Here is a 24345-nt window from a genome sequence, read left to right on the forward strand (position 1 = left end):
TCTGTCCAGGTAGGAAGCTTTGCTCTGTGGTCCTATGAAGTTCTTCAGCTCTATTTGAGCTTCCCGAGGAGCTCTTCAGCCAGCGTTCAGAACCAGACAGGTCCCTGTGACACTCGTTGCCTAAAGAAAAAGTGAATTAGTTACATCATTCCAGGAGCTTCTCAAGCGTTTTTCTGTTGGAGATTCTTCATTAGTCTGTGATGAGCAAACAGGCGTTTCTAGCCTCAGTAGTATCTTCAGAGTTTTCGGTCTCCTAAGAACTTAGCGCTACAGAGAAGGTATCGTAAAGAAGTAGATATATCCTATCTGGTAGACGTATCAGATGCTAGCTGATCTGAAATTTTACTACCAAAGAAATGCAGCCTTTTTCTCCTTGCAAAGCATTCTGCGGAAAACCGATGAATTCTTTGTTTTTTCTGTGTATTGAGACCTGACATTGCCATGTTTGGGTTGTTTTGTGGTTTTTCTCTTTCTGTTCTTTGTATTTCAAAGAGGTAGATAAGAAATCTGGGCAGCTGTATCTAGTTTTTTTAAAAAATGCTTCTGGCTAGAGATGTATAGTTTCTTCCGTACTGAAATAGCTGTCCAAGGCTAGAGAGGCAGTGCCTTTAACCATGTTTTGTTATGGCTGTATGTGATAGCCAGAGGCAAATGTGTTTGAAAATAGAGGAGTAACCTTATTGCAGAGGATACTAGAGAGCTAATTAAGGGAAGGAGAAGTTATTTATGGTGCGTTGTGTAATTGTTTACTATTTCAGATATACTTGTAAGCATTTTCAGTGCTGTCTTAACTTTCTATTCATTCCCTTGCACTTCAGTTACCTTAAATTTTTTTAAATTACATGAGCACATGTTCATAAAATTGCGAAATTGGAAGATTTTTAGGGAGTTTTAATGGGCCTGGGATGCACATACTCATGTATTATACGGAATATGTTCCTAACAAAGTGATTTCTTTGCAAAATTGTCCTTTAAGAAGGGTTGCAGCAGCTAGAACAAATGACATACCAAGAGATTCACTTTATATTAGGAGAGCAAACTGAATGTTTGAAATGTCCTTGTCATTGACCACTTGATCTTTCAACCTTCATTGTAGCATTTTACACATGTGTTTTTCATTTCATTCTTACATTTTTATGGAGTTGGAATAATTTAAAATTTCTAGGGAATTACACTGCTTCTCATTTCCATTAGATTTGACAATGACATTGTAAGTTATTTTCCCAGCAATTACCTTGCGTAGTTCATAAGTTCAAAAGGTATTAAGTTCAAAGCTTGAGACCTTTGATCCAGCAGAAAAAAAAGTAGCAGAAGATGGTTTATGGTGATTTAATTATCTTTAAAACAGAATGAGCCTAAGAGAGCTTAAAGAAAATTGATGGAAGACCTACCTTTAGCTTAACGTGGTTTAGTTATCCAATGAGCGTTACAAGTAATGAAACTGGGGAAGTGGGGAGGGGTGGGAGAAACCTCACAAAAATCCTTGAGAAGTTTTGATCACTGAACCATTTAGGTTGGCAGGGACCTCAGGAGATCATTTAGTCCAGTGTCCCTGCTCGAGCATGGTCAGCTGGAGCAGGTTCCCCAGGACCATATGCAATTGGGTTTTGAATATCTCCAAGGATGGAGACTCCACAGCCTCTATGGGTAACCTCTCCAAGTGTTTGACCGACCTCGCAGTAAAAAAAAAAAACCAACAGCATTTTCTTGTGTTCAAAAGGAATTTCACATCTTTTAATTTGTGCCCATTGCCTCTTGTCCCACCACCTGCGAGTGTAACCCTTCAGGCCCAATGAATTTAGGTACATCCAGGTATTTTTTAAGTGCTCCCTAACCCCTGACGGTCCTCCACAGAGGGTCAGTCTTCCTTGCTCCAGACTTTCCCTCTGATCTCTGGGGTCTGGGATTCCCGAAGGATGGTCAAGAAGGCATTAAGTACCATGGCCTTTTCCATGTCATTTGTCACTGGGTCCCTTGTTCCATTCAGCAATGGACCCGTGTTTTCCCTAGTCTCCCTTTTTTCTTTCTTGATGCCCTTTACATCCCTTGTCAGATTCAACTCCAGGTTGGCTTTGGCTTTCTTAACGCCATCCACACAAGATCACATAGCAACTCTCAACTCCTCTTGGGTCACCTTTCCTGATTCCAACTCTTGTACACCACCTGTTCATTTCTTAAGTTCAGTTAGGAGCTCCTTACTCATCCATACAGGCCTTCTGCAGCCTGTGCTTCACTTCTTACATGTTGGGATACATCTTTCTTGAGCTTGTAGAATCCTTGAGTATCAGCCAGCTCTCCTGGGCCCCTCTTCTCTCCAGGGCTGTAGCCCATGGGACTCTTCCAAGCAGATCCCTGAAGAGGCCAAAGTCTTCTCTCCTGAAATCCAAGGCTGTGGTCCTACTTTTTGCCCTGTTTCTTCCTCTCCAGATCTTAAATTCCACCATCTGATGGTCACTGCAGCCAGTGCTGCCTCTGACTTCCACATCCCTGACTAGTTCTTCCTTGTTTGTAAGTGTCAGGTCCAGGAGAGCACCTTCCTTGTCAGCGTCTTGATCACCTGTGGCAGGAGTTTGTCATCAATGCTTGAGCCCTGCTGTCTTCTCATTCCAGCAGATAGCAGGGTGGTTAAAGGCCCCCATGAAGACCAGAGTCTGGGAATGTGAGGCTTCTTCCAGGTGTTTGAAGAAGGCCTCGTCTACTACTTCTACCTTATCTGGATGACTACAGCAGTCTAGCCCTTACAACAGCATTCATCTTGGCCTGTCCACTTATCTTGACATTTAAGCTCTTGACTGACTCCAGACACGTACGAGGCACAGAGCCCCATGCATTCCTGTTCCTCCCTCAGGCAAAGGGCAGCTCCCTCTCCTCTCCTTCCCAGCCTGTCCTTCCTAAAAAGCCTGTATCCCTCCATCGCAGCACTCCAGTCGTGTGAGCTATCCCACCACGTCTCCGTGATCCCAGGGAGGTTGTAGCCCTGTAACTGCACATAGGCTTCTCATCCTCCTGTTTGGTCCCCATGGTGCGTGCGCCACGTAGCGTAGAGGCATTTCAGAGAGGCACCCAAGTGTGCCAGTTCCCCAGGACAAGCTTGAGAGCTTCCCCATCAGGCTGTCGTGCCGTCACCTCCACCTTCACATGCCTGCGCTCAACGGGGTGCCACTTCAGCTCTGTTTGGTTGATTGCTGGGTCCTTTCTGTTCCCACCACCGCAGGCCCTAGGGCTGCCTACCCTGTCCCCAGCTCCCTTAGCTCTTGTTGAGGAACCACTCCCTCCCCTGCTGTTTCTAGTTTAAAGCTCTTGCTACCAGCTTGGCTGACCTGTTGGCAAAGGTACTTTTCAGCTGTTCAGTGAGGTGGATCTCATCTCTTTCAAGAAACCATTGGCGCTCAGAGCTGGTCCCGCGGTTGTAGAAACCAAAACCCTCTTGCCAACAGCAGCCAGTTGTTGGTCAGTACAAAAATATCGGCATCTGTACTGGGGGCCACGTGGACTCCACAGGGTCTTGCCTCAAGCTGCTAGGCAAGGTTACGCCCTTCTGCTTGTCCTGCTCCTCTCAGGAGGCGAGACATCCAAAACGCAGTAATCCACAAAGCGCTGGGAACCGGGGCCCTGCGTCCTGGTCCCTCGCGGTCCTCCAACGTTAGCAGCCAGTTCTTTGGGATCCTCTGCTGTAGCAACCTTTTCCTGTCCTTGCTGTGATACTCACGGGCGACTCATCCTTTATCGGCCTAAATCTGCGTTGTGTGGGTTTGCTTAAGTTACATGGCAGAGTCTCTCTTCCTACGTGTAGGGAAAAAGGCTTAGTTTCAGGTTTGAGCCACTGTTCCTCACGGAGCGAGTTACTTACGAAGTAGTCACTCCTTCTTCATGTGTTCAATAACCGTGTTTTGATTTAGCTTTATTAGATTTAAAATCAATATTGCTTTTCATACCAATGACCTAATCCTTATTAAAGCTCTGCCCTGACAACTTTCAAAGTTCAGCGGTTTCTTTATAAGCCTACGAACCGGGAGCAGCCCAAGCTCTTGGAGAGAAAGGAAATTGATTTATTTACCTGTGCTGGATTGAAAAACAGTTCGCGTATTATTATTTTTCTTTTGTTCCAAATAAAAATCATAAGCCGTCTGAGACGGAGAACTGTGAATTTTACCTCGCCAATGAACTTTCAGAAAGTCTGAGCCTGTGTGAATTACAGTGAAAATTATATTGTTCCCTTTGTTTTAGCAGCCACTTTCAGAGAAGTTCAGTACCTCGAGTTGGGAAGGTTTGGTTGGAATGATGTTCTTCTTGCAGTCTACTTCTGTACGGATGCTCCAAGTCGAGTGTCCTCAGTTTCCTCTTAACTAACGTCGTAGGAGTGCAAGTTTTGGAGGAATCTTTATGACAGCCTCTCACTTTGCAGATAAAATTCAGGGTGATTCAAGAAGAAGCTGGGCAAACAAGGTCACAGAAATGTTCTTAGAGGGTTTGGTGTCTCTTACTTTTTTCATAATTTAATTGCCAAATGTATTGATGGTTGTTATGCTTCTCCTCCGTGGGCTGGTGAATAGAGTAGCACCCATCCTACATCCACACTGTAGGCACAAGAGGCTCTTATTCCTTCAGAGAGAAAATCGAGTGGAAAATGAAGGGGCCGTCGTGACTTGGGACAAAGGATTTCGTAGCGCTTAATGCCGAGGGTGTCCTGACCTTTCCCTTGAGTGGTTGTTTTGGACCTAGTTTATAAAATAAAAGTTATAATTCACCATTGCTCTTTTCATGAAGCTGATTCTTTGAGGAGAACAGAGCAAACTTTACCTGTGATGACTTACATTTTATTTCTCGGTTAACCTCTGGGGTGTTTTCAGATTATATCAAAACCCAACGAACCAGCTCGCCAGCATGAAAGCCACCCTGAGGAGACAGAAGAGGAGTTACGGGAACACCAAGCCCTGTTGGAGGAGCCGTACGGCGACAGAGTCGCAAGCCAAAAGGAGGCCCCGGGGATGGCCAACATGGTGCAAGTGAAGCAAGAACCCATCGAGAGCGATGAGGAGGAAGCAGAGCCGCAGCAGGAGCTGGAGTCTGGGCAGAGACAGGCTGAGCAGGAGCTGCTCTTCCGTCAGGTGAGTGTGCAAAACACCAACTTAGGGACTTGGGTCTTCATAGAAGATCGCTTGGTTCTTGGTAGTCACCTACTGCTCTAAGGGGGAGAAACTAGGGGGAACCAGCTCTTGAGGATTTGCTACATGAAGAAACCTGCAGGTAAAAGCGGTGCCGTCCTTCCCTAGAGCAGCTAAAAGCGGTGCCGTCCTTCCCTAGAGCAGCTAAAAGCGGTGCCGTCCTTCCCTAGAGTCACCACGTCAGCGCAGAAGTCCCAGGGAGGACAATCTGGATCACCCACACAAAACACAGTCAGTGTTAGCAGCCACTGAACCACTTTCTTTTTGTTTCTTTGGGAAGCCAAAGTGTGGCTTGACATTTTTGAGCACTAAATACTAGTAGGGGATTTTATTTTAGTCTGATGTTGTAAAACAAATTGACTGCCCCAGAGATGGGCTGGATAAGGGAACAGAGGATCAGGTTCATTGAAGGGGCTTCCTTCTTCTGAACTGGAGATCCCAGAGGTTGCAGCTGTGCTCGCTTCTGAGGGTAAACGCACAAGGCTTGTGGATTGCAAGTAATAAATCCGTTACCTAATGGATAGCCTGATCTTCCCAATGACGTGTCAGTCTCCCAAAAGCTGCCTGTTGCGGTAGCAGTGGTGAAGGCGAGAAGGTCACGGTTCTCTGAAGGCATCACCGCTCTGCTCATCTTCACAACCCTTAGCACTCAGCGTCTGACTGTACCTACAGCCGCGCGTACCCCCGCAGGCAGCCGAGAGCAGATTGCTGTAGCCGTGCCAGGGTGTAGCGCTCCGAGTAAATCCACAGCCCTTGGCTAGGGAAAGCGGACTTGTGCCAGGTTCGCAGTCGCAATGTCTGAATCAGGCGCAAATCGGTTGCTCCGTGTAGTCATTTGCATGGCGCTGCCGTCTTCCCAGCACCGCGGAGCTGACTCGCGTGTCCCCCGTGAATGTCGCTGGCTGTTGTTGCTCAGAGACTACGTTTTCGGTTCCTGATTGAGCAGCGTTATCTTCAGAACAGCGCTGCCTTGAAGGATCGATGCCATTGCCAACCACGCTCGTACAAGGTGGTGTTTGATTTATACGGTCACACCTGAGCCTCGCTGCCTTAGTAAATAAATAAATGAAATTAAAGGTAACGCGCTGCTAATGATGGACTGCGGTGATACCGTGTTCGTCTGAAAGCGCAGCCCCCCCCCGGCCCCGGTCCTGAATGCGTGGTCACACCTGAGGAGTCTTAAAAATATGATGTCCTTTGTGATTATTTTGTCTCAAAGAGGAGAAGGAATAAATAGAGGAAGTGGGAAGGTTGTTAGGCTGCAGTTGGGGTGTGGGAAGCTGGAGCAGCCATCCCTTGTGACCCAGAGCCTGCCCCGCTGATGGTGTGGCCACACAGAGAACCAGCTCGGTTGAAGACCTGCCCCCTCCTGCTCATTTATCAGAGTCCAAGCCTGCAAACCTTAAAAATCCTTAAAAACCCTTTTATGAAGGCACCACGCAACTACCTGCTTCTTTTCCCCGCAGCAAGCCCTTCTGCTGGAGCAGCAACGTATCCACCAGCTGAGAAACTACCAGGCGTCGCTGGAGGCAGCTGGCATGCCCGTCTCTTTCGGAGGGCACCGACCTCTGTCCCGTGCGCAGTCCTCGCCCGCCTCGGCCACCTTCCCGATGTCCGTACAGGAGCCACCCACTAAGCCAAGGTTCACAACAGGTAAGTTTTTTGGGGCGCCGGAGGCTGAAGCGTTGGGGCTGCGGTGACTTTTTTGCCTTCTGTTGTGCTTTTCTGGCCTGTCCCTGCAAAGCCATCTCTTTGGGGTCTGCGTCTCAGCTGCCTTTGAGGACTCTGTAACATCCTGGGTTCATCAAAGATAAGATTCGGTCGTCTGACGCCCTGTTGTCCTGCTTGTCCCTTCCCCAGAGGGACAGACACCCGCCAGCCCAGACAGAAAATGGCCTGCAAAAACCGATAGGAGCACAGCACAGGACTTTAATTCTGTATCTCTTAAAAAAAGAGGACGAGTCGTATGCTGTGACAAAGCTGATTTAGATGCAAGGCAGAGAGAGGCAGCGTTAGTGAAAAAGGACAGCGTGCCAAATGCAGTATCTGTTGGCTGTATTTTCTGCACCTTCCCCAGTCCCTGCGCAATCTCATGCCGTAAGTTATCCAGCCCGGGCTCTGTGCCAGCCTCCCCCTCCTTCCGAAAGACAATCTCTGCCCAGGAGTCCGTGCCTGTAGGTTGGGAGAAATGAGGTGGGTTGATTATTTCAAGTTGAGCAGACGAACGGACTGGGCAGTGTTTTCTTACCTGTTCAGCCTTCATCTCGAAGGAAAACTGTTCTGCGTTCGTCTAGTGAAAACCAGAAGTGCGAAAAAGGTGTTAATCTCCCCACAAAGATTAAAGGCACCAAATAATTGTTCTTCTGAATCCTGACAACCGACTTTTTTCCACCAAAATCTTTTCTGTCTATCCAGTAGCCTTAGTAACAGATGAAAGTTAATGTCTGTGCAACTTTTCAAGGCCTGTGTTGGGTGATCAGGCGGACTTATTTTGAAGTCCGCCTTCTTCCCCAAATGTCAAGGTCTGTTTTGTGAATGAACACTTTGCAATGAGATGTGTGCCCTGGGAAAAGGAAGGGGAAAAAAATAAAAATCCGGAACGCCTAAATAAGAGCAACTGGTGATTTTGTTTCTCTTTCGCTTACCCATTTATTCTTCTTTAACCCACACTTTTTACATCATTAAAGTCACCACTGTGAATCGGGTTTATTTTCAGACACTGATGGTATAGTAATAGTGCTACGTTAAATAGGACTGTGTGCTTCAGCTGCTGGCTGCAGGGTGGGAGTACAGCCAGCTCTGTAAAAGCCCGAGCAGTATCCCGTTTTTGCAAATCAGCCCTTTAAGTCTCTATTCGTTGTTCATATGGAAACCTTGAATTTCAGCAAAACTGCATTTCTAATGCAACCAGGTCCAGCGAGATTATTCTAGAGTTTGGCTTTTGCCAAGGATACGAAGAAGGGTAGTCCCCTGGCTCACCGTCAAACAGATGGAACTTGAGCATTTAATACTCTTAGACCCAAACCTTGGTGCTTTAAACCCAAGGAAGCCTGGCCCTACTTTAAGTGATTATTCATTCCTTCTCTTTCTTCCCTTCTCCTCCAGTATTTCAGTTGCCTTGTCAATCATACGCAAGACTTTAAACTTACAATAACATTTCCTACCAGAGGATATAAATTTGACTCAGATATGTGCCTCTCAATTTCATTTAAAATTACAGGCGACGGTAAGAATGCAGATTTTGAGAACCGTGCTGCTTTGAAAAGACGCTCTTACAACGTTACGATTTATTTTCCTTGAAGGCAGGGTTTAAAACACAAAGTGACTTAAAATAAGAGGCAGAATATCGCATTGCTTTTATATAGCACTGCACAATGCAGTGGGATGATGTGAAGAATGCTCAGTGCAGTTCACCTGTTAAATATCCTTTTCATGGTGTTTATCCACGTTAAGACTCCAAGGGCTCGAATTTTCGTTGCCTTCTGTATCGTGCAGTTCTCTGCATTTATGCTAGGTGAACGGAGGCGGAAACCCACAATAAAATGTCTCAAGGGAGGAAGCGTTGGGCACTCACTGGCACTAATAAAGGTGCAAAGCATAAAAGGTGAAGGACTAGTTTAATTAATCGTCGCTATCTGCTTAACAGCGGCAGGGGAAAACAGAGCGTGCCGCTCCACGGGCATGGAAGCGCAGGGGAGAGGCAGACGATTCAGCTGTTGAGCACGTGTGTGCGAGTTAAATTGCCTGAAGTTTTCTTGAAGTTGTCCACGGTGCGTCGGAGATTGTGTTTTTTGGGAGGTGGATGCTAAAGCTTAATCACAGGGATTGAGCTATTCTTTGAAAGGCAGGAAATTAAAGTCTTGGGTATTTTTCAAAGCAAGGAGTGCTGAAGTGCATCAGGGTTCTTTTTTGCTTGGGAAATCCATCTGTTTGATAAGTGACTGCTTTGGAGACTGATCCTAACATGATTGTGCGCTTTGGATTTCAGAGGAATTAAGATGTGAATTGTTGTGATCGTTTGGGGGGGGAGGGGCTGGAAAAAAACAAAGCTCCTTCAACGACCCTAATGAAGCCAACCGTGATCGCTCTCGCCACGAATGTTACCGTCCAACAGACAAAGGAATTGTTCATCACTTTCATGTTTGAGATATACAGAAAACACTAATGCTTTCTCTGGACAGAATTAGGACCAGGCAGCTGGAAATTCTGGGGTTTATGGATAATTTATTTTTCCTGCCTCTATCAGTGACCGGTACCTGAGACTTCAAAGGTACAGGGAAAGAGCAACATAATACACCTCTCAAACATGAGGTGCATTACTGCACATGAAAGTGAAAACAGTGCCCTTCCTGACTTCTTCAAGCAATCAGTTTTATGTCCTGAAGCATGACATTTAATTTTCCTTCCTCCTAGCATATAAAAGCAAGCTAGTCCTTGAACTTGCCCTCGCTAGCACAAGTAGCCCCCTTGACTTTAATGAATACTTCTGCATGCACTGGTCTACACACTTGAATAAGACTTCTCAGGTTAGGCCATTAATTTACATAGCTCCAATTATCCAGTCTCTGATCTCCTGCAAAAATGGTTCCACAAATGATTCTGATGTTCTGCATTAAAGTATTTTTCATTTCTGATGAAGGCATTTATTCTCTCCTGTGCGGAGCAATATAATTATCTGAACCTCAAATCATGTGTTTGTTCTGCCAAGAAAAGCGCGTTGGTTATGCTTTAGTGCTGACCTTTAAAAATGATTGTTCTCATATCATAAAGAGTATTGCTTCCAGCACCACTTAATTTAACTTGTAATGGCCGATGCAGTTTCGTACTTTTAGCTTAAATTGCCAAGCTTTCCCTTGTGTGTGTGTGTGTGTGTCTTCATCTGAGTGTCCCCAGCCACAGGAAGGAACTTGGAACAGTTCCCCTCTTTCCAGGGGTTCAGGTTGGTAAAGAAGAGACCCGTTGAGTGGCGGGTGGTTGCGGTACAGAAGAACTTCATTGAGACGCTACTTTTATCCTTGAACCCTTGGGAAAGGAGAAGCTTTACAGCCCAACCAAATTCTATAACCCCCGCTGTAGTCGCTGTTAACAGAGAGGAGTAGGCATCCTACCACCCCCTTTTCTGGAAACCTTTTCTTTAACCCCTTCGTCTACCTGCGTCGAATAGGCTCGGTTACCAACACTCGTAGATGTACGCGTGGACTTTAAACACGGCATAGGTGTGGATGCGGAGGTGCTGGTTTCTGTGGCCAGGGATCTCGCCTGGGCGATACCTGGGAGATCTGCTGCGCCGTAGAAGACAAGGGAGGAACGGAAGAACGTATGGTCACTACAAAAAGCTGGTTTTTCATTTCTGTTTATCTTTGGTTTGATCTGTGTTGGCTTCTGCCCTGCCAGCTCTAGGGTTACCCAGGTACACAACAGAGAATGAACCGGAGACTTTTTAATCTGGCTAGGCCTTGCTTTACCTATGTACCCAGAGTTGCATGGCGATAGTTTTTCAGGAGTTACTATTTAAAACTTTGGGAAAACTCCCCTTTAAAAGGAACTTGCAACACAGATTCACATATTGACTATTTAAATGGTCTTAGACCCTTCCCAACTTTGCAGTGCAATCAGGATAATTCTCTGCCAGGTTGCGCCCACCTCCCAAGTACCAAAAAGATTTGTCAGAGCAACGGCATTAAGCATCGTCTGGGAATCCAGGAGGCGAGCAAGAAAAGGCTGCTTAAAATACGCTGCTTGAAAATGCTTGGTTTTTCTCCCCCAAACTCATAAAGGTGTGGTATGAACTAGCCTCAGATTTATCTCAGGTTGGAGTGTCCTTTACAAATGAGGTGCTGCTGCCGCCGCTTCTTAGCTTTTGTATTTTCCTTTTCCCATTTCCGTTAGTGAATCCTCTGGTGCACTCCCTTGCCTGTGCTCCGTGCAACGTGCTTTCCCGTTGCCCTGCTCTTTGGCCATCGCCCGAATCCTTCCGTTGCACCATCTTCCAGTCCTCGGGTCTCAGAGGGTGCAGTCCCCGGCTGACGCCGGCAGCAGCGTGCCCGTGGACTGGAGGGAGCCAGGATCGCACCTAGACAAGGCAGCAGCTACCTGATGAATGACTTGCCGCTTGGACTTCTTTTTCTTGAAATTCCAGGCTAGTTGTTGATTGTGAATATATATGTTGAATCGATACACATAGACCTTTTGGGTTTAAGTCTATAAAGCCTAGCTGTAGTCCCTGTAGATATGCCTGGACGTTGGAAAAGACAAAACCGCTTTCCTTTGTTTAATATCAACAATTTAGCCAAACCTGGTGCGGTCCCATATGGTCTAGGAGGACATCTACACAGGGTTCTTGTGGGTAACAAATCATGGAATCATGGGATGGTTTGGGTTGGAAGGGACCTCAAAGATCATCTAGTTCCAGCCCCCTGCCATGGTTGAATACTCTGTCAAAATGCACGATGTCCCTCGCAGCAGAGTTTCCTTCAGAAATAACCTGAGAGGCGAGGTCACTGCCGACCGTGCGCTAGTTTGAATAAACTTGGACCGGGGACTTCTCGTGGACGGCCAGCCTTGCTGTTGGGCTACGGCTTCTTCTCAGGTGCCATTTCCAGGGTTTGCCTTTGCCCAGCAGCTCCTAACGAGGTTTGATGCTGTGAATCAAACGGGGGAGAGCTCTACAGAGCTGTGCAGCACGATCTTATTTAACTGAACTTTGGCTAACCCAAAGGCAGTCAATTAACGGGTGCTCTGTTCTCTTCCTAGAACTGAATGCGGTTTGGGTTTTATTGGGATTTTTTTTGGTTTTTTTTTTTCTTTGCACTCACCTACAGCAAAGCGAGGAACTGCCAGATACCTTCCCCGCGGCCGAATACCTGAAAATGTCAGTGCCAGGGTTTGCCTCAGAGGGGAAAGCCAAATTTTTCAGCGGCAGAACATGCCTGCGCTCAGTCAAAAGGTGTGATTGCAGCTCGAGCCAAGCTTGGGTACGTGCAGCAGCACGGCGCTCAGCTCCAGGCTCCGTGTCCGTGCTCGTTCTGAGTCTGGTTTCTTACCAGCCCCTCTGGACTCCTCGCAGTCGCACATTGTGCGGGGTTTCGGTTCTTGAACTGGCTACGGTGAAAGCTCCCTGAGCTGCACGCCCGCCGCAGCGTAGGTGTGCTCGCCTGGGATTTCGGAAGAGCGGTATCAGTTGGGGTGCAGACCCCTTAACGTCGGGATCTGGGAATAGCTCCTGCCTTCGGCTGCTAATTCAAAGGCTTTGGATTCTCGTCCAGACTTTTGATTTGCAGCTTTATACTGTGCTTTCAGACAGATATTACTTGCAAGAAACCTTATTCCTTGGGGGGAAAAAAAACCCACAACCCTTTTGTTATATTTTCTGGAGCTTCTGGCTGAAGGGACGGGTAGATTTAACCATTTATCTATGTCTCTTTTGCTTGAATGAAAAAAAAAAAAAAGTCTTTTGTCACATGGACTGCGTAGCTGTGGAGGACCTGCTGTTTTCATCCAGTGGAACATTGGCTATGAAATCATATCTCCCCTTCCAAAAACATACCCGGGCAACTCCGGAGCATGAATCAAAGTCTCCTGCGCCGTTGTCATGCCATAAATACTTGGTAACGCGAGGGGATTTAGCCACCTGACTCCTACGTTCAGATGAAACAATATCGTGCTGAATAATTATGCCCAAGTGTGCGCTAATAGCCTTAATTAGCATGTTGTCAAATAACGTTGATGCAAAGACTTCAGCGCAAACTATTTTATGAAACACAGTGCCTGCTAATGACATATTCCTTCTGGTTTTTAAGCCCAAGCCCAGGAGTCATTTTAGGAGCAATTCTAAAATTGTGGAAAAGTAGCAGGTCACGTTCCTGCGCCGGCACCCCTGTACCCCCGCTGATGCTTTCAGTTGTCACCTCCTGTCACCCTCACAACTTCAGCCTGCAGAGACGTTGGTGACTAATTTCTTTTCCGTGTCGGTTGAGGATTTCCAGAGGGGAGGGATCGTGGCGGGTTTAGTGCCGTCTCAAAGCAGCGGCGTGGATTTTCATTTCTTAGAGCTCTGTGGCTCCTGGTAAAACACACACTGCTTTTGTCTAGAAGTGTTCAGTTGAGTATAAAGTGCTGTAGTAAAAAAAAAAAAAAAGGGAAAAACAAAGGGGAAAAAAAAAGCTTTTTTTCCATATATCTGGCAAAATTATTTTTATTTTTTTTTTAACTGAGGGCAATTTTGTAACCTCTGCTGCAGGCCTTGTATACGACACCTTGATGCTGAAACACCAGTGTACCTGTGGAAACACAAACAGCCACCCGGAGCACGCGGGGAGGATCCAGAGCATCTGGTCCCGGCTCCAGGAGACGGGTCTCCGTGGCAAGTGTGAGGTAATAAAAATACCAGGGAAGGGGGAGATGAGGTGGTGGGCCTGGGGGAAAGGGAGAATTTGGATTTGTCTGCCTGATTGGACTCCTGGATTATGAGCATTCTGGGGGGCTGATTTCTGGTCTGGACGATAACGGACGTACCGAACCTGCAGCTCGGGCTGTTGATTGCTGGACGTGCAAACTTTATACTGCGTTCTGGCTCGAGATGTTTATAGCTCCAGCTGTTGGCGATGTTTTGCCATATGTGGCCTAAATGTAATCCATTCCTAGATGACTGCTTATGCTTGCGTGTGCGCGTCTGTCAGGAGTACTTTTCTAGCGATCTGATTTCATTGCGTTGCGACGACTGTTAGAAATTTCGTGAAACGTTGCAGAATGCTCTTGCCCGATGTTGCAGTCAAGCTGCTTCTCTAATTTTCGGTCCCATTCCCTGTAAACTGGAAGTCCCTACCAAGCGTTGGATTTTGAAGCCGCCAAAGATAAGAGCAAGACTTGAAGGTAACCATGGTGTTTTGTTATCACTCCAGTCGGAACAACAAAAGCAACGAGTTTGTATTTCTGTGGTTTAACAACTTTTTGATAAGGAATGGCCAACCTGTAGTGAAGGTACTGTAAAAAGAACAGGGGTAGGAGGATGTAATTAAGCACTGGTCCGTCACAAGAGGTTAAATTAATTGCATTGGGCAGATATGTTTTAAGAGCAAGGCAAACTAAGATAAAAGCTTAGGTACTGAAATAAAAAGACTGAATGATTAATAATTCTTATTCGTAACTAACAGCGGTGATGATACGTGAATGGTAGCGTGCGTTCATCAGTTCTTTGAGCGCCTGAGGGGCTGAATCACGCGATATATTTGAGTTATGTCAGCGTCTGGCTAGAAATATTCTCGGAGCAACCAGAAGAGACGTCCACGTGGTGGCAGCATTGCCATTGCCTAACGGTCCCCGTCCTACCCTTACTCATCCCTGAACAGAGCAAGGAAGAGCTTCAAACCTGTTTCTCTCTGTGGAGACCCATTTAATTGAATTTTGGGATTATTATTTGGGACCGAAAAACAAGACAAGTGCCCCGCTGCTGCCTAGCTCCTCCGTTTAGAAGCAGGAGCTGAATCGCGCGGTGCCAATTGCCTCCTTGCCTAGATTTGTGTTGCAGACGGTCGGTAACGCGTGAAGATCGTCACTGTATGATCCCAGGCAACTGTTACCTTCCTTGTGCTGGTATTTTCGGTTGCTTTCACGACTGGAGTTGTTCTTGATGCTCCCCTGCTTTCCACCCGCATTTCCCTTCAAATTCAACCTCATCTTGACTCTTCCTTTTTCTGAAAATGAAAATACGTGATTTTTAGCTTCTTGCCTCAATTCTGGTGTTTTCTTCAAGGTCTGGCCTGCCATGTCAGGATCACAGCCGCTCTAATTGCACTTGCTCCTCTCTCTAGCTAGCTATCCTTTATCATCACCGTCTCCTACTCCTGCCCAGACCTGTGTTAAAGTTTCCTTCTTTATCTTAACTTTCCTCGTGGGCTGGATGGGTGCAACCTTTCCTCATTTCTCCATCTCCTTCCTACCTCCACACTTCACTCCTCTCTTCCTGATAGAGGTTCTTCTGGAGCCAGTCCTTCACTTTCCACTGTCCATGACCAAAGTACTTCTTCTCTGCATTGCATTCACCCACATAATTCCCTTCTGCGTTGCAAAGCCATTTGGTCACTTCAGAGCCCTTCAGAGTCTTTCTGAAGCTCCTTAGCTGGAAACTGTCTATCGGTGAGCAATCCATAGAGGGGTTTCCTGGAGTGAACCTTCACATCAGGTACGCTTGGGTGGCAAGGCTTTTTAGACACGAGTCATCTCTGCTGCAAGGTCAGAGCACGTGCGTGAGCGGTTGGCATTGCCTGGGACGATGGACACGCCACCTTAGGGCAGGGACAGGAATGCTGTAGGCTCAACACGTAGAAACTTTCATTCTGTGGGACCTAGTCCATGATAGAACTGGTTTAGAAGGAATTTTGGAGTCTGGCCTAATAACTGTGATTATTTTGAATAATTATATTATTAAAGTCCTTTTCAAGTCCTTGCTGCCGGTGCCAAAGCTCCATGCAGGACGTGAGCTGTGCCCTCCGTCCCCACCTGCCCCGGTGTCCCTGATGTGCCACACTTCAGCGGAGCTCTTTGTGAGGATGGTGACGCTCGTACCAACGCAGCCTGCTACGTATCTACAGCTTTGAACGGATTATAACTGCTCCATCTGCACAGCAGCCCGGCGGGCACTGGGCAAGAGGAGAATATTTTCAGAATTAGTAGTAGGTCTGCAGCGAGTCAGCAGCAGCACCTGGATTATAGCACTCAGAAATTTGCCAGGCCGTACACTTAATTTTTTTGCTGAGCTCCTGTTTTATCCGATACTATTTTATTTTTTTTTCCGTCGGTCTTGCTGACGGACACATCTGCGCGTGCACGTTTTTATCTTCACTGTTGCAGGTCTGTTGTCCTGTGCCTCGGACGTTATGAGTCAGTTAAGCAAGCCCAAGGGCCAGATGCGAAAATTGTTTGTGATTATGTAGTTTAATCCATTTCTGACAACTCGTATTTGTAAAAGGACGGTTTGAACTTCGACGTTTCCTTATCCTCACGTTTCCCCCTTCCTTCCTCAGCAGCCCTTTGGTGTGGGTATAGTTTGATTCTGTTGGGCGCAAGTAATTGCTCGACGCGGATTAAAAACACGGCGCCCTGCGCAGTAAGTAATCCCATAGACTCTGTGTGGGATCAGACGAGACTCCGCTGGATCCCTGTCCTCTTCCAGGAGGAGTTTAACAGCTCTCGTTCCCCCCACGACCGCACGCTGAAAATAAATCCCAGCTCTGCTTTCTCATGCAAGCTCAAACAATTCTCGGTGTCCGTCTCCTGGAAATGTTCTTCTGGCGTTTCTGTTGCACACATGCCCCAAAGCCGGAAAAGGGCTTGCAGATAAATATTTTTATCGTGCACGCAAACAAATGCTGGCTTTGAAATGTCAGAAACCAACGAAGTGAAAACCTGTTTTCATCAGGCAGCCGCGAGGCTCCTAGCCAACCTGCCGAGTGCCGAGTTCCTACCATTTCTCTCGGAGGCAATAGCAGCAAGCCAGAAGGGGCACGAATATTTTTAGAACAGGAAAAAAAAAAACCCTACGTTGCTTCCCTCCACCCCTTGCCTCTCATTTTTCAGCAATGAATCAGATATGTATATGCTACAGTTGTCCGAAAAGCGTTTTATGTCCAGCTGAGGGGAAGACGTGTGCCAGGTTTGCGGTGTGATAGGTGAAAGTCTGGCAGAGTCGCGCAAGTTTAAAGATGACCCTTTGGAGTGAAAGCAGTTGTCCCAAACTTAACGACAGCTGCGGTTTAAAATATTGCTTAATTAAGTTAGCTTTATAAAATACGGCAATTACTCTGGTGCACGTTCAGAATTTAAAAGCAACAATTAGACTAATTGAAGCAATCTCAATAAAAGACTCTGCCCCCTGAACAAACACCCGCAATCACGGTGTAGAGTGATCCTCCCGACCTTCATCAAGAGCTCCAGGAAGTCCATAGGTTTTGCTGTGAGTTTCGACCATAATCAAATCCCCGGGCTGCTCGGCCGGGCTGGGGAAGAACAAGTTCCTCAACCAGGGTCCATGTCCAGGCACATCTTGGCAGCAATCCTGCGTGGGTTCAAGCATCAGGACTGTTAGCTGAAGGTTAATTGCAGCTGCGGAGGACCGACATGAAAAACCAGACGGGCTGGGCCGTCTGTAAGAGCAGAGCCGTGTCTGCGGCTATCCCGGCAGAGCGTCGGGCCGGGTGCCCAGCAGGATGGGTCCGGGAGGCAAAGCCTCCGGAGAGCCGCTGCTCCGTGCCCAAGGTTTCCCATCGAGGGCGTGTGGGAGGTGGTGGTGGTGGTGGAACCTGGGAAGTTGGTCTTTGGAGAGAAGCTTTGTAGCTGTTTTCATGGTTTTTTGTGGCTTTTTTGGGGCCGCAGTTGGGACCAGATCTGGGTGGTGGTCTCTCAAGGTTCGTACTTTCTCCTCTTGAAACGTCATGGGGTGAAAGGGTGAATAAAATGCAAACCAAGAGACTAGTGGGATCCTCTGTTCAAAACGCAAAGGAGAAGCTGACTCTGAAGAAGTGAAAGTGCAGAAGGAGGTGTATAAAGAGGGGGAGAGGAGAGGTGGCGTGATGTTCTGAAGGCCAGGTTTTGTGCGGAGAGGGGCACGAAGGAAGAGCCAACTCGTTCATCGGGGTTAAGGCAACAGCTCCTGAGCTGAAAAGCTGGGCTTTAGCAGCTGGGAAGGAAGTTAGACAAGAGCGGGGGTAACACAGAGGGAGCAAGATCAATCGGCAACATGAAGCCTCAAAGATAAGAGTATCATGACTTAAGAGCTCTTCGAAAGCAAAGAACTGCTCAAATTAGGAGTGTGGGCAGTAGGCTGGGCCGTAGGCTGAGATACAAGTCATGATGGGTCTGGAAACAGGAGTGAGAAATACGTTTTGTTCTCCACCTTTATTTTGGGGGGATTTCATTCATTTTCTTGGTGTCTGTGTTAGAGCCAAGGACAAAGCTCGTGGCGCGTGAGCTGGGAGATGAGAAAGGTGCAAAACCATCTCAAGCTTCATCCTCTCTCACCAGGCAATGCTTGCTGTGACGTTTGCGATAGATATCTCTTTCCATAAAGAGCAGCTTTTTCCTTGAATGTGTTTTACTTGCACCACGAAAGGAAGTTCTCTTCTACTACTCGTAGTTTCCATTCGGTTAGGGGTGTCATGTGGAAGGGGCGGGTAGCGTTGATGCCCTCCTAAGGAGCACAGAGCTTGAACGTCTTGGTAAGGCCACTGACTTTAAACGGGAACAGCCCTTCCCTGTGCCGGGGAGCCGAAGCCGTTCCCGTTCGCGGAGGAGCTGGCGCGTTATTGCGCCGGGCTGCCGTTCTCCTGCTGTCTTCACCTAGCGCCAAGAAATACAAAATGCTGTTTCTGTACGTCCCCTAAACGTAGCAGCTGAAAATGGGTCAGTACGTCTTCTTCATAAGAAAAGAGTTGGCGTGTGGGCTAGAGGGAAGCGGTAAAAGCTGGGGGGGGACACGGACGGAGGCAGGCTTGCCGCGAACGAAAGCGGAAGACAGGATAAAAGTTCAAGGGGAGTTTGCCAGATATTTCCATCCCTTCTGGGTCTAGCATTTTTGCGATTATTGCCTCTCTAATGGGATCCATGGCAAAAATGTTTTGCCTCATCATTAACCTCAGGAAATGCTAGGTGGTGAAGCAGAGCACGGAGAGAATGAAAGAGGAACTGGAGAGCAGAAACGCCAAAATTCGGAGAGGCGAAGTGCACGAGCGCTCCCGCCGTGCTTTGATTCCTGCTGCCTTACGCCTCAAACGGTTTTACAAAGCGATTTCCTGCGCGCTTTGCAACATGTGACGGAGGCTTACGCTGAAGGTTTGAGACAAAAAAAAAAAAAAATAAAAATCCCCCGAGTCTGTTCTGCGGACCGTGCCGCAGGGGTGGAGGTTCTGGGGTCCCCGTGCCGCGTTCTGCCCCAGGATGCTCTGGCTGGGCCAGGCTGCAGCCCGAGATCTGCGCGGTGTGACAGCGGGCACTGCTCGGGGGAAGCGCCGATGCTTTGAAGCATCTTGTCCCTGGCACTCTCCGGCAAAGTCAGCGGCACGCGGCAGTGCCTTCGGAGCGGCAGCAGCTCTCGGGAATGAGCAGCGTGGTTTGACCTTCACTTCAGAACAACTTTTCCATTTGAATGTCTATTCTTTTTAGGAGCGTGGTTTCTTTTTTCCTCCCTTTTTTTTTCCTGAAGCTATCTTTTTTTTTTTTTTTTTTCCTTTTTGTTCTCATTAGAAATTCTGCTTCTCCAGGAACGTGGAAATCTTAAAAAAGCAACCGGCTTCGAGGAAGGCAGTGCAAGGGGTACACGTGCTCCTGCGTGGGCTGCGTGGTGGGATGCTCGTTGCTGAGGCTCACGTCTTGGGTGACCCTGGGACCTCTGCAAGAGGCTTTCAGAGATTTCCAATATTTTGCTGTTAGCTATTTCTGGTTTAGTGTTACTATTGCAGAGAGGAATAATCCTGTCGTTCCTTCTGTAGGAAACAACCCCCCGAAATAAGAACTCCTTTTAAAGCATTTTAATCCGATTCATGACGAAAAAAAATGTGAAGTAATTCTAAGCCACATCAAATACTTTTTTTTTCTTTTTGGAGAGTAGGGAAGCGCACGTATGCTTCTGAAGCAAAGCAAACCTTATTTCTAAATAACTCCTTCCCCTCTCTCATGGCCACCTCCCAACTTACCCCCAGCCTCAGCTCTTTCTCAACTTGCTCCACATTTCCCCTGCCAACGTTTCGGAGGCGGTCGCAAGCTGCCAGTTAAAAAGGTGAGGTGTTTTTTCCACTGCCGGGAGTCAGTTGCCTTCTCCAGCATACCTGATACCCCCCTGCACCGCCCGCCCGCTGGTGAGCGCTGGGATCCTCCTACGCCCAAGATTTAACATCTCCGAGTAGCGCGTTGTTCTTACAAACATTATTTTCCATCGCAAATGGGTGGTGGCACCAAAAGAGAAACCCCAAAGGTACGCCGGACCCCTATGCCAAAAAAAGGGGAAAAGATCCTCAATTCGTAAAATTGAAGTTGAATCCTGCTGACGTCGGTAAAAGCTTTGCCGTGATCTTCGGCGGTGCCAGGGTTTTGATTTCGGTGTGCATCTGCCCTTCTGGGTTTCAGCTGGCAACGAAGGCAGGGATGAGCATATTTGCTCCAAGTACTTCCAGCTCGACCTGCACCGTCGTGTAAGAAAATCATTTGCGACAGATTTAATCTTGTGGGATTTCCAAGGCGAGTTACAGAGCAGAAGGTTTGTAACTGACCCTTCCTTGCTCGAAGGTTCAGCCTGGAAAGTGGCGGGTTTGGGAGGAGTTTTTCGGTTAGCTTAATAATCCTGGTGGGGACGTCGGAGGGCGGTTGGGAAGGACACGTTTTCACCAAAGAATCACTTTCTGATGGCTTATAACTGAAATCCTGAACATTCAGTAGTCGAGCAATACCTGTGTAATTTAGCAAATGCTCACAGGTAAGTATTTTAAAACAAACATAAATAAATCCAGAGATGACTTTATATGGCAAGCTAGTATTTTGAATAAGGGATTAAACCAAAATCTGTCTTACAGGGAATTTTTCTGCATGAGAACCTCTTTCAGTTTTTTGCTTATTGTCTTTATGATGTGCCAAGGAAAAAGAAAAGTTCTTTAATGAGAGTTAAGCAGTTAATCAGTGATTTCATCACCCCTTTTCTTTCCTCTTCCAGTGCATTCGTGGAAGAAAAGCAACTCTAGAAGAGCTGCAGACCGTTCACTCGGAAGCCCATACGCTGCTGTACGGCACAAACCCTCTGAACAGACAGAAACTGGACAGCAAGAAACTTCTAGGTATCGTTCCCTGGGGAAGGGGTTCCCCATCCTGACCTCCAGCACTCGCTGGCTGCCCTCAGTCCCGCCTGGCCGTCCCTTAGCGGCAGCAGCGTGAAAGGTGGGATGCAGGGCTCCCTCCTCAGCCCTGGGCAGTTCTCAAGCGGATTCTTCCCACCTCCATTCAGCGTCTGCTTGAGAGCAGTACCAGACACATCTCCCTTTCTTCAGGTAGATCCCTAAACCCTAGATAGCTAAAACTTCCTTTCTTTGACGTCTTCAAAACCTAAAAGGAGGTTTTCCTGAGGAGGAGAGGTAATTCAGACGTTTTATTTTAGTCTTGGACACCCTGCATGGTAGAAAGCTATCCATTGCTAGGTAGGAACCAGAACATCCTACTAAGGACCTGGATCTGCAGCACCAACCAGCTGCATAGATATCAACAAATGACTGTTGGTTTTGTATGGATAATCTGCAAGAGAGATGCAGGGGCCTCTTAGATAGTCTTACATTTATTTAATTTGGAGTAAGATTGTTTATTCCTTTCACTGGAGACTGGGTCTTCCTGAAATAGGGTTGCATCTGCCTTAAAATATAGACATTTTCCCTGCAAAAAATCCAGGGGGTGGTTGTTCAGATAATCAACCCCCACTAGCAACCAAACCACATTGATTTTAGCACCTTACCTCCGTGGAGACATCAGCTTCTCCCTTTACTTGACGCATTTTCCCAGCAGTAGGTGAGGGACAGCTTGGGAAGTTCTCACGTGGGGATCAGCAAAAAGACAGTTCTGGAACCTAGAAGTTGAGAAAGTTTATTTTGGGATTAGCTTGACTTTGGATGATATAAAAAGAGGATTAACTTGATGGGCTTGCATGACGTAGTAGTCACAGTAAAAGAGCTGGAAAGATTTTGCAGCATGCTTAGTATGTACATTAGATCCCCGAAGAGGAAAGCTATTAGCCAGTTGTTTAAACGTGCAATTAGCACTGTATTTATAGCTAACCTACTGCCTCTTTAAAACCCAGAGAAACAAGAAGTAGACACCTCTGGCTGAATGATAGAGCAATTAGTATGTAAAGTTTAAAGATTTTATGATGTCATGTCCTTAGTAGGGTAAAACTCTTGCCTCGCGTAAGGCGTATCCACCAGTCCAAAGAAGCGGCATGTAAATCTTCCCCGGGAGATCTGAGGAGGCTCCTCGTTTGCAGTTGCACCACCTTCATGCTGACTGATTTCTCTGCCAACCCTCGAACCGTAGCGCTGAAGGTGTGTGAGGATGGATGTCCTGAGCGTCTGCTGTGGTGAGGTCCACGCAGCCCTCCAGCACCTGACCCATGGGCTTCACTAGTCTAGAGCACCCTGTCTCTGGCAGCGTGATGGGGCTGAGTGGGTGGTGGGTCACCCTAACCTTTCTCCTTGAGGAGATACCCCTTGCAAGATACATTTTTAGGGTGGGCTGTGGTAACCCTGAGTGTTTCCTGCTCATTCAGATGTCAGATCCTCCTGAGATACTTCTCCGTTCCCTCTTTGACTCTTGGCCCAGTCTGTATCGGTGGTTCCACAGATACCATTTGGAGATACAAACAGTTGGTTTGGGTAGTATTGGATTTGGGGATACCCAGGTTTTGCTGAACCATTCCTGGTGGTTTGTTGAGAGAATGTGAGGGAGGAGAAACTCTTGCCCAGTCTGTGAGGACTCGTGTAGCTTTGCTGTGTCCCCCCATCTCTGTTCTGCAGAGATAAAGTTTGTTCCTCTAGTGAAGAGAAAAAATTCTAATATCTGAGGGTATTTCAGTACAAAACGTTACCTATTGGGTATAATTTGCAAAGATGACCAAGTTGTCAAGGACCAATATTCATGACAAACCAGTTCCAAAACGGACCGGTTTGTGGATGTTAGACTGGGACTCGGCTGGGGCTGTAGCCAGCACCGACGCTCGTGCCGAGCACCGAGTTTGGAGGAAGAGCAAACAGCTTCACCGTTCAGCGCGGCTGCCGGGCATCCCACCGGGCAGGAGAAAATAAATTGACGGTTTGACAGCCCGGGCTCCAGAGGGACAGCGCGGCGAGCCAAAATGCCGAGCGCCTGGCTGGGATGGCTGCATGGCACCCAGGGAGAAGCTCTCCTTGGGGAGCGGGGCAGGCAGGGGCGATGCTGGCCCTAGACCCAGTTTCTTAGCTTGCTGGCTTCCACAGTGCTGGGCCTGAGCAAGGGCAACGGCCACTGATGTGCTGGGAAAACCTCCCTGGAAAACCTCGGAGTGTGTTTGTGTGTTACAAGGCCGTAAGCAGCCCCTTCGTTAGCCATCCTTTCCTGTTGAGACTTTAAAGGGCGTTTAAATGTACAAAACGGCTTCGTGAGGTTCTTACAAATACGTTGGAGGGTAAATGGATGGCGGGTGTGAAGTCAGAGACCCAAGCTTTGCGTGAGGCTCACATATGCAGATGTAAGTTCGTTAGACCTGAGTATCTTGACATGTGTACAGCTGCGGTGGCTGCCTCCCTGTAAACTCGTTGCCTTTGATATGTCTGTGAGGAAGAAAAAGCACGAGAAGCCTCAGCCTAGAAGGAAGAGCTTGTAAAGCTGGGGGATGAAAACACGGGATGTTTCTTTTTAAGCTTCTGCGAATGGTAAAGGGGATGTCCCTTCATCTGGCGGCTCTCTGGGAGAGAGCGGGAAGGGGGGAAATAGTTCAGGCTTTTCCAAATTGTAAGCGGGCGTTACTGTGGCTCCGCTGATTACTTTTACTTCTGCAGTCGTCCTGCAGCTCGTTACTTTGGAGTCTCACTCCTTTCTCAGGCGGTGCCCGTCTTTCCACGTGTAGGAGAAGACTTGTGGCAGAAGCCCACCGCTGATGTCGAAGTGGCTTCCCCCCGAGCATCGCACAGATTTGCTTTGCTGGGTTTTATCAGGCGGCTTTGAAGGTGGTGGCCTTCAAGGCATGTTGCACAACTCTGCCCCCGGGAGTGTTGCTAAAGCCCTTGAAAGTCCGAGGATGAGAAATACGAGTCTGTCTCTCGTTTGACAGCGTAAAGCTTTGGAACCGGTCGAACAAGTTTAAACTGAGGCAAATAAGGCTGCTTTTAAGTTGTGGAGGGCAATCATAAATTGTTGTCAAGAAGATAAATATCAAAATAATGGGTGGATTAGCAGTGAAAGATGTGACGGGAGGTCCGAGGCAGGATAATCTGAGAACTTTCATGTGGATCTAATCAAAGAGTGAATTTGGCTGTGCGCTCAGATTAATAATACAGATACATTACCTCCGCGCTCAGTCATGGGGGCAAGGTACGTGTCTGCGATGCCTTTGACACCCGCGTGGTCCTCCAGAGCATCTGTCTGCCGTCGTGGCTAATTCACGCTCTACAAAGCTGGTAGTTAG

General features: G+C 47.5%; 1 protein-coding gene across 22 annotated transcripts in view; it reads left to right on the forward strand.

Annotated features, from left to right (window-relative positions):
* Nucleotides 1-24345, forward strand: part of HDAC4 (histone deacetylase 4) — a 248648-nt gene that overhangs the window by 191570 nt on the left and 32733 nt on the right. For all 22 annotated transcript variants that reach the window (XM_075755864.1, XM_075755867.1, XM_075755853.1 and 19 more), the window contains 4 exons: nt 4851-5108; nt 6632-6818; nt 13405-13538; nt 20860-20980. In XM_075755864.1, the coding sequence (XP_075611979.1) occupies nt 4851-5108; nt 6632-6818; nt 13405-13538; nt 20860-20980 (700 nt within the window). The remainder of the gene's footprint in view (nt 1-4850; nt 5109-6631; nt 6819-13404; nt 13539-20859; nt 20981-24345) is intronic.

Source organism: Balearica regulorum, chromosome 6 (genome assembly GCF_011004875.1).
Source record: "Balearica regulorum gibbericeps isolate bBalReg1 chromosome 6, bBalReg1.pri, whole genome shotgun sequence".
In the NCBI taxonomy this organism is placed as follows: Eukaryota; Metazoa; Chordata; class Aves; order Gruiformes; family Gruidae; genus Balearica; species Balearica regulorum.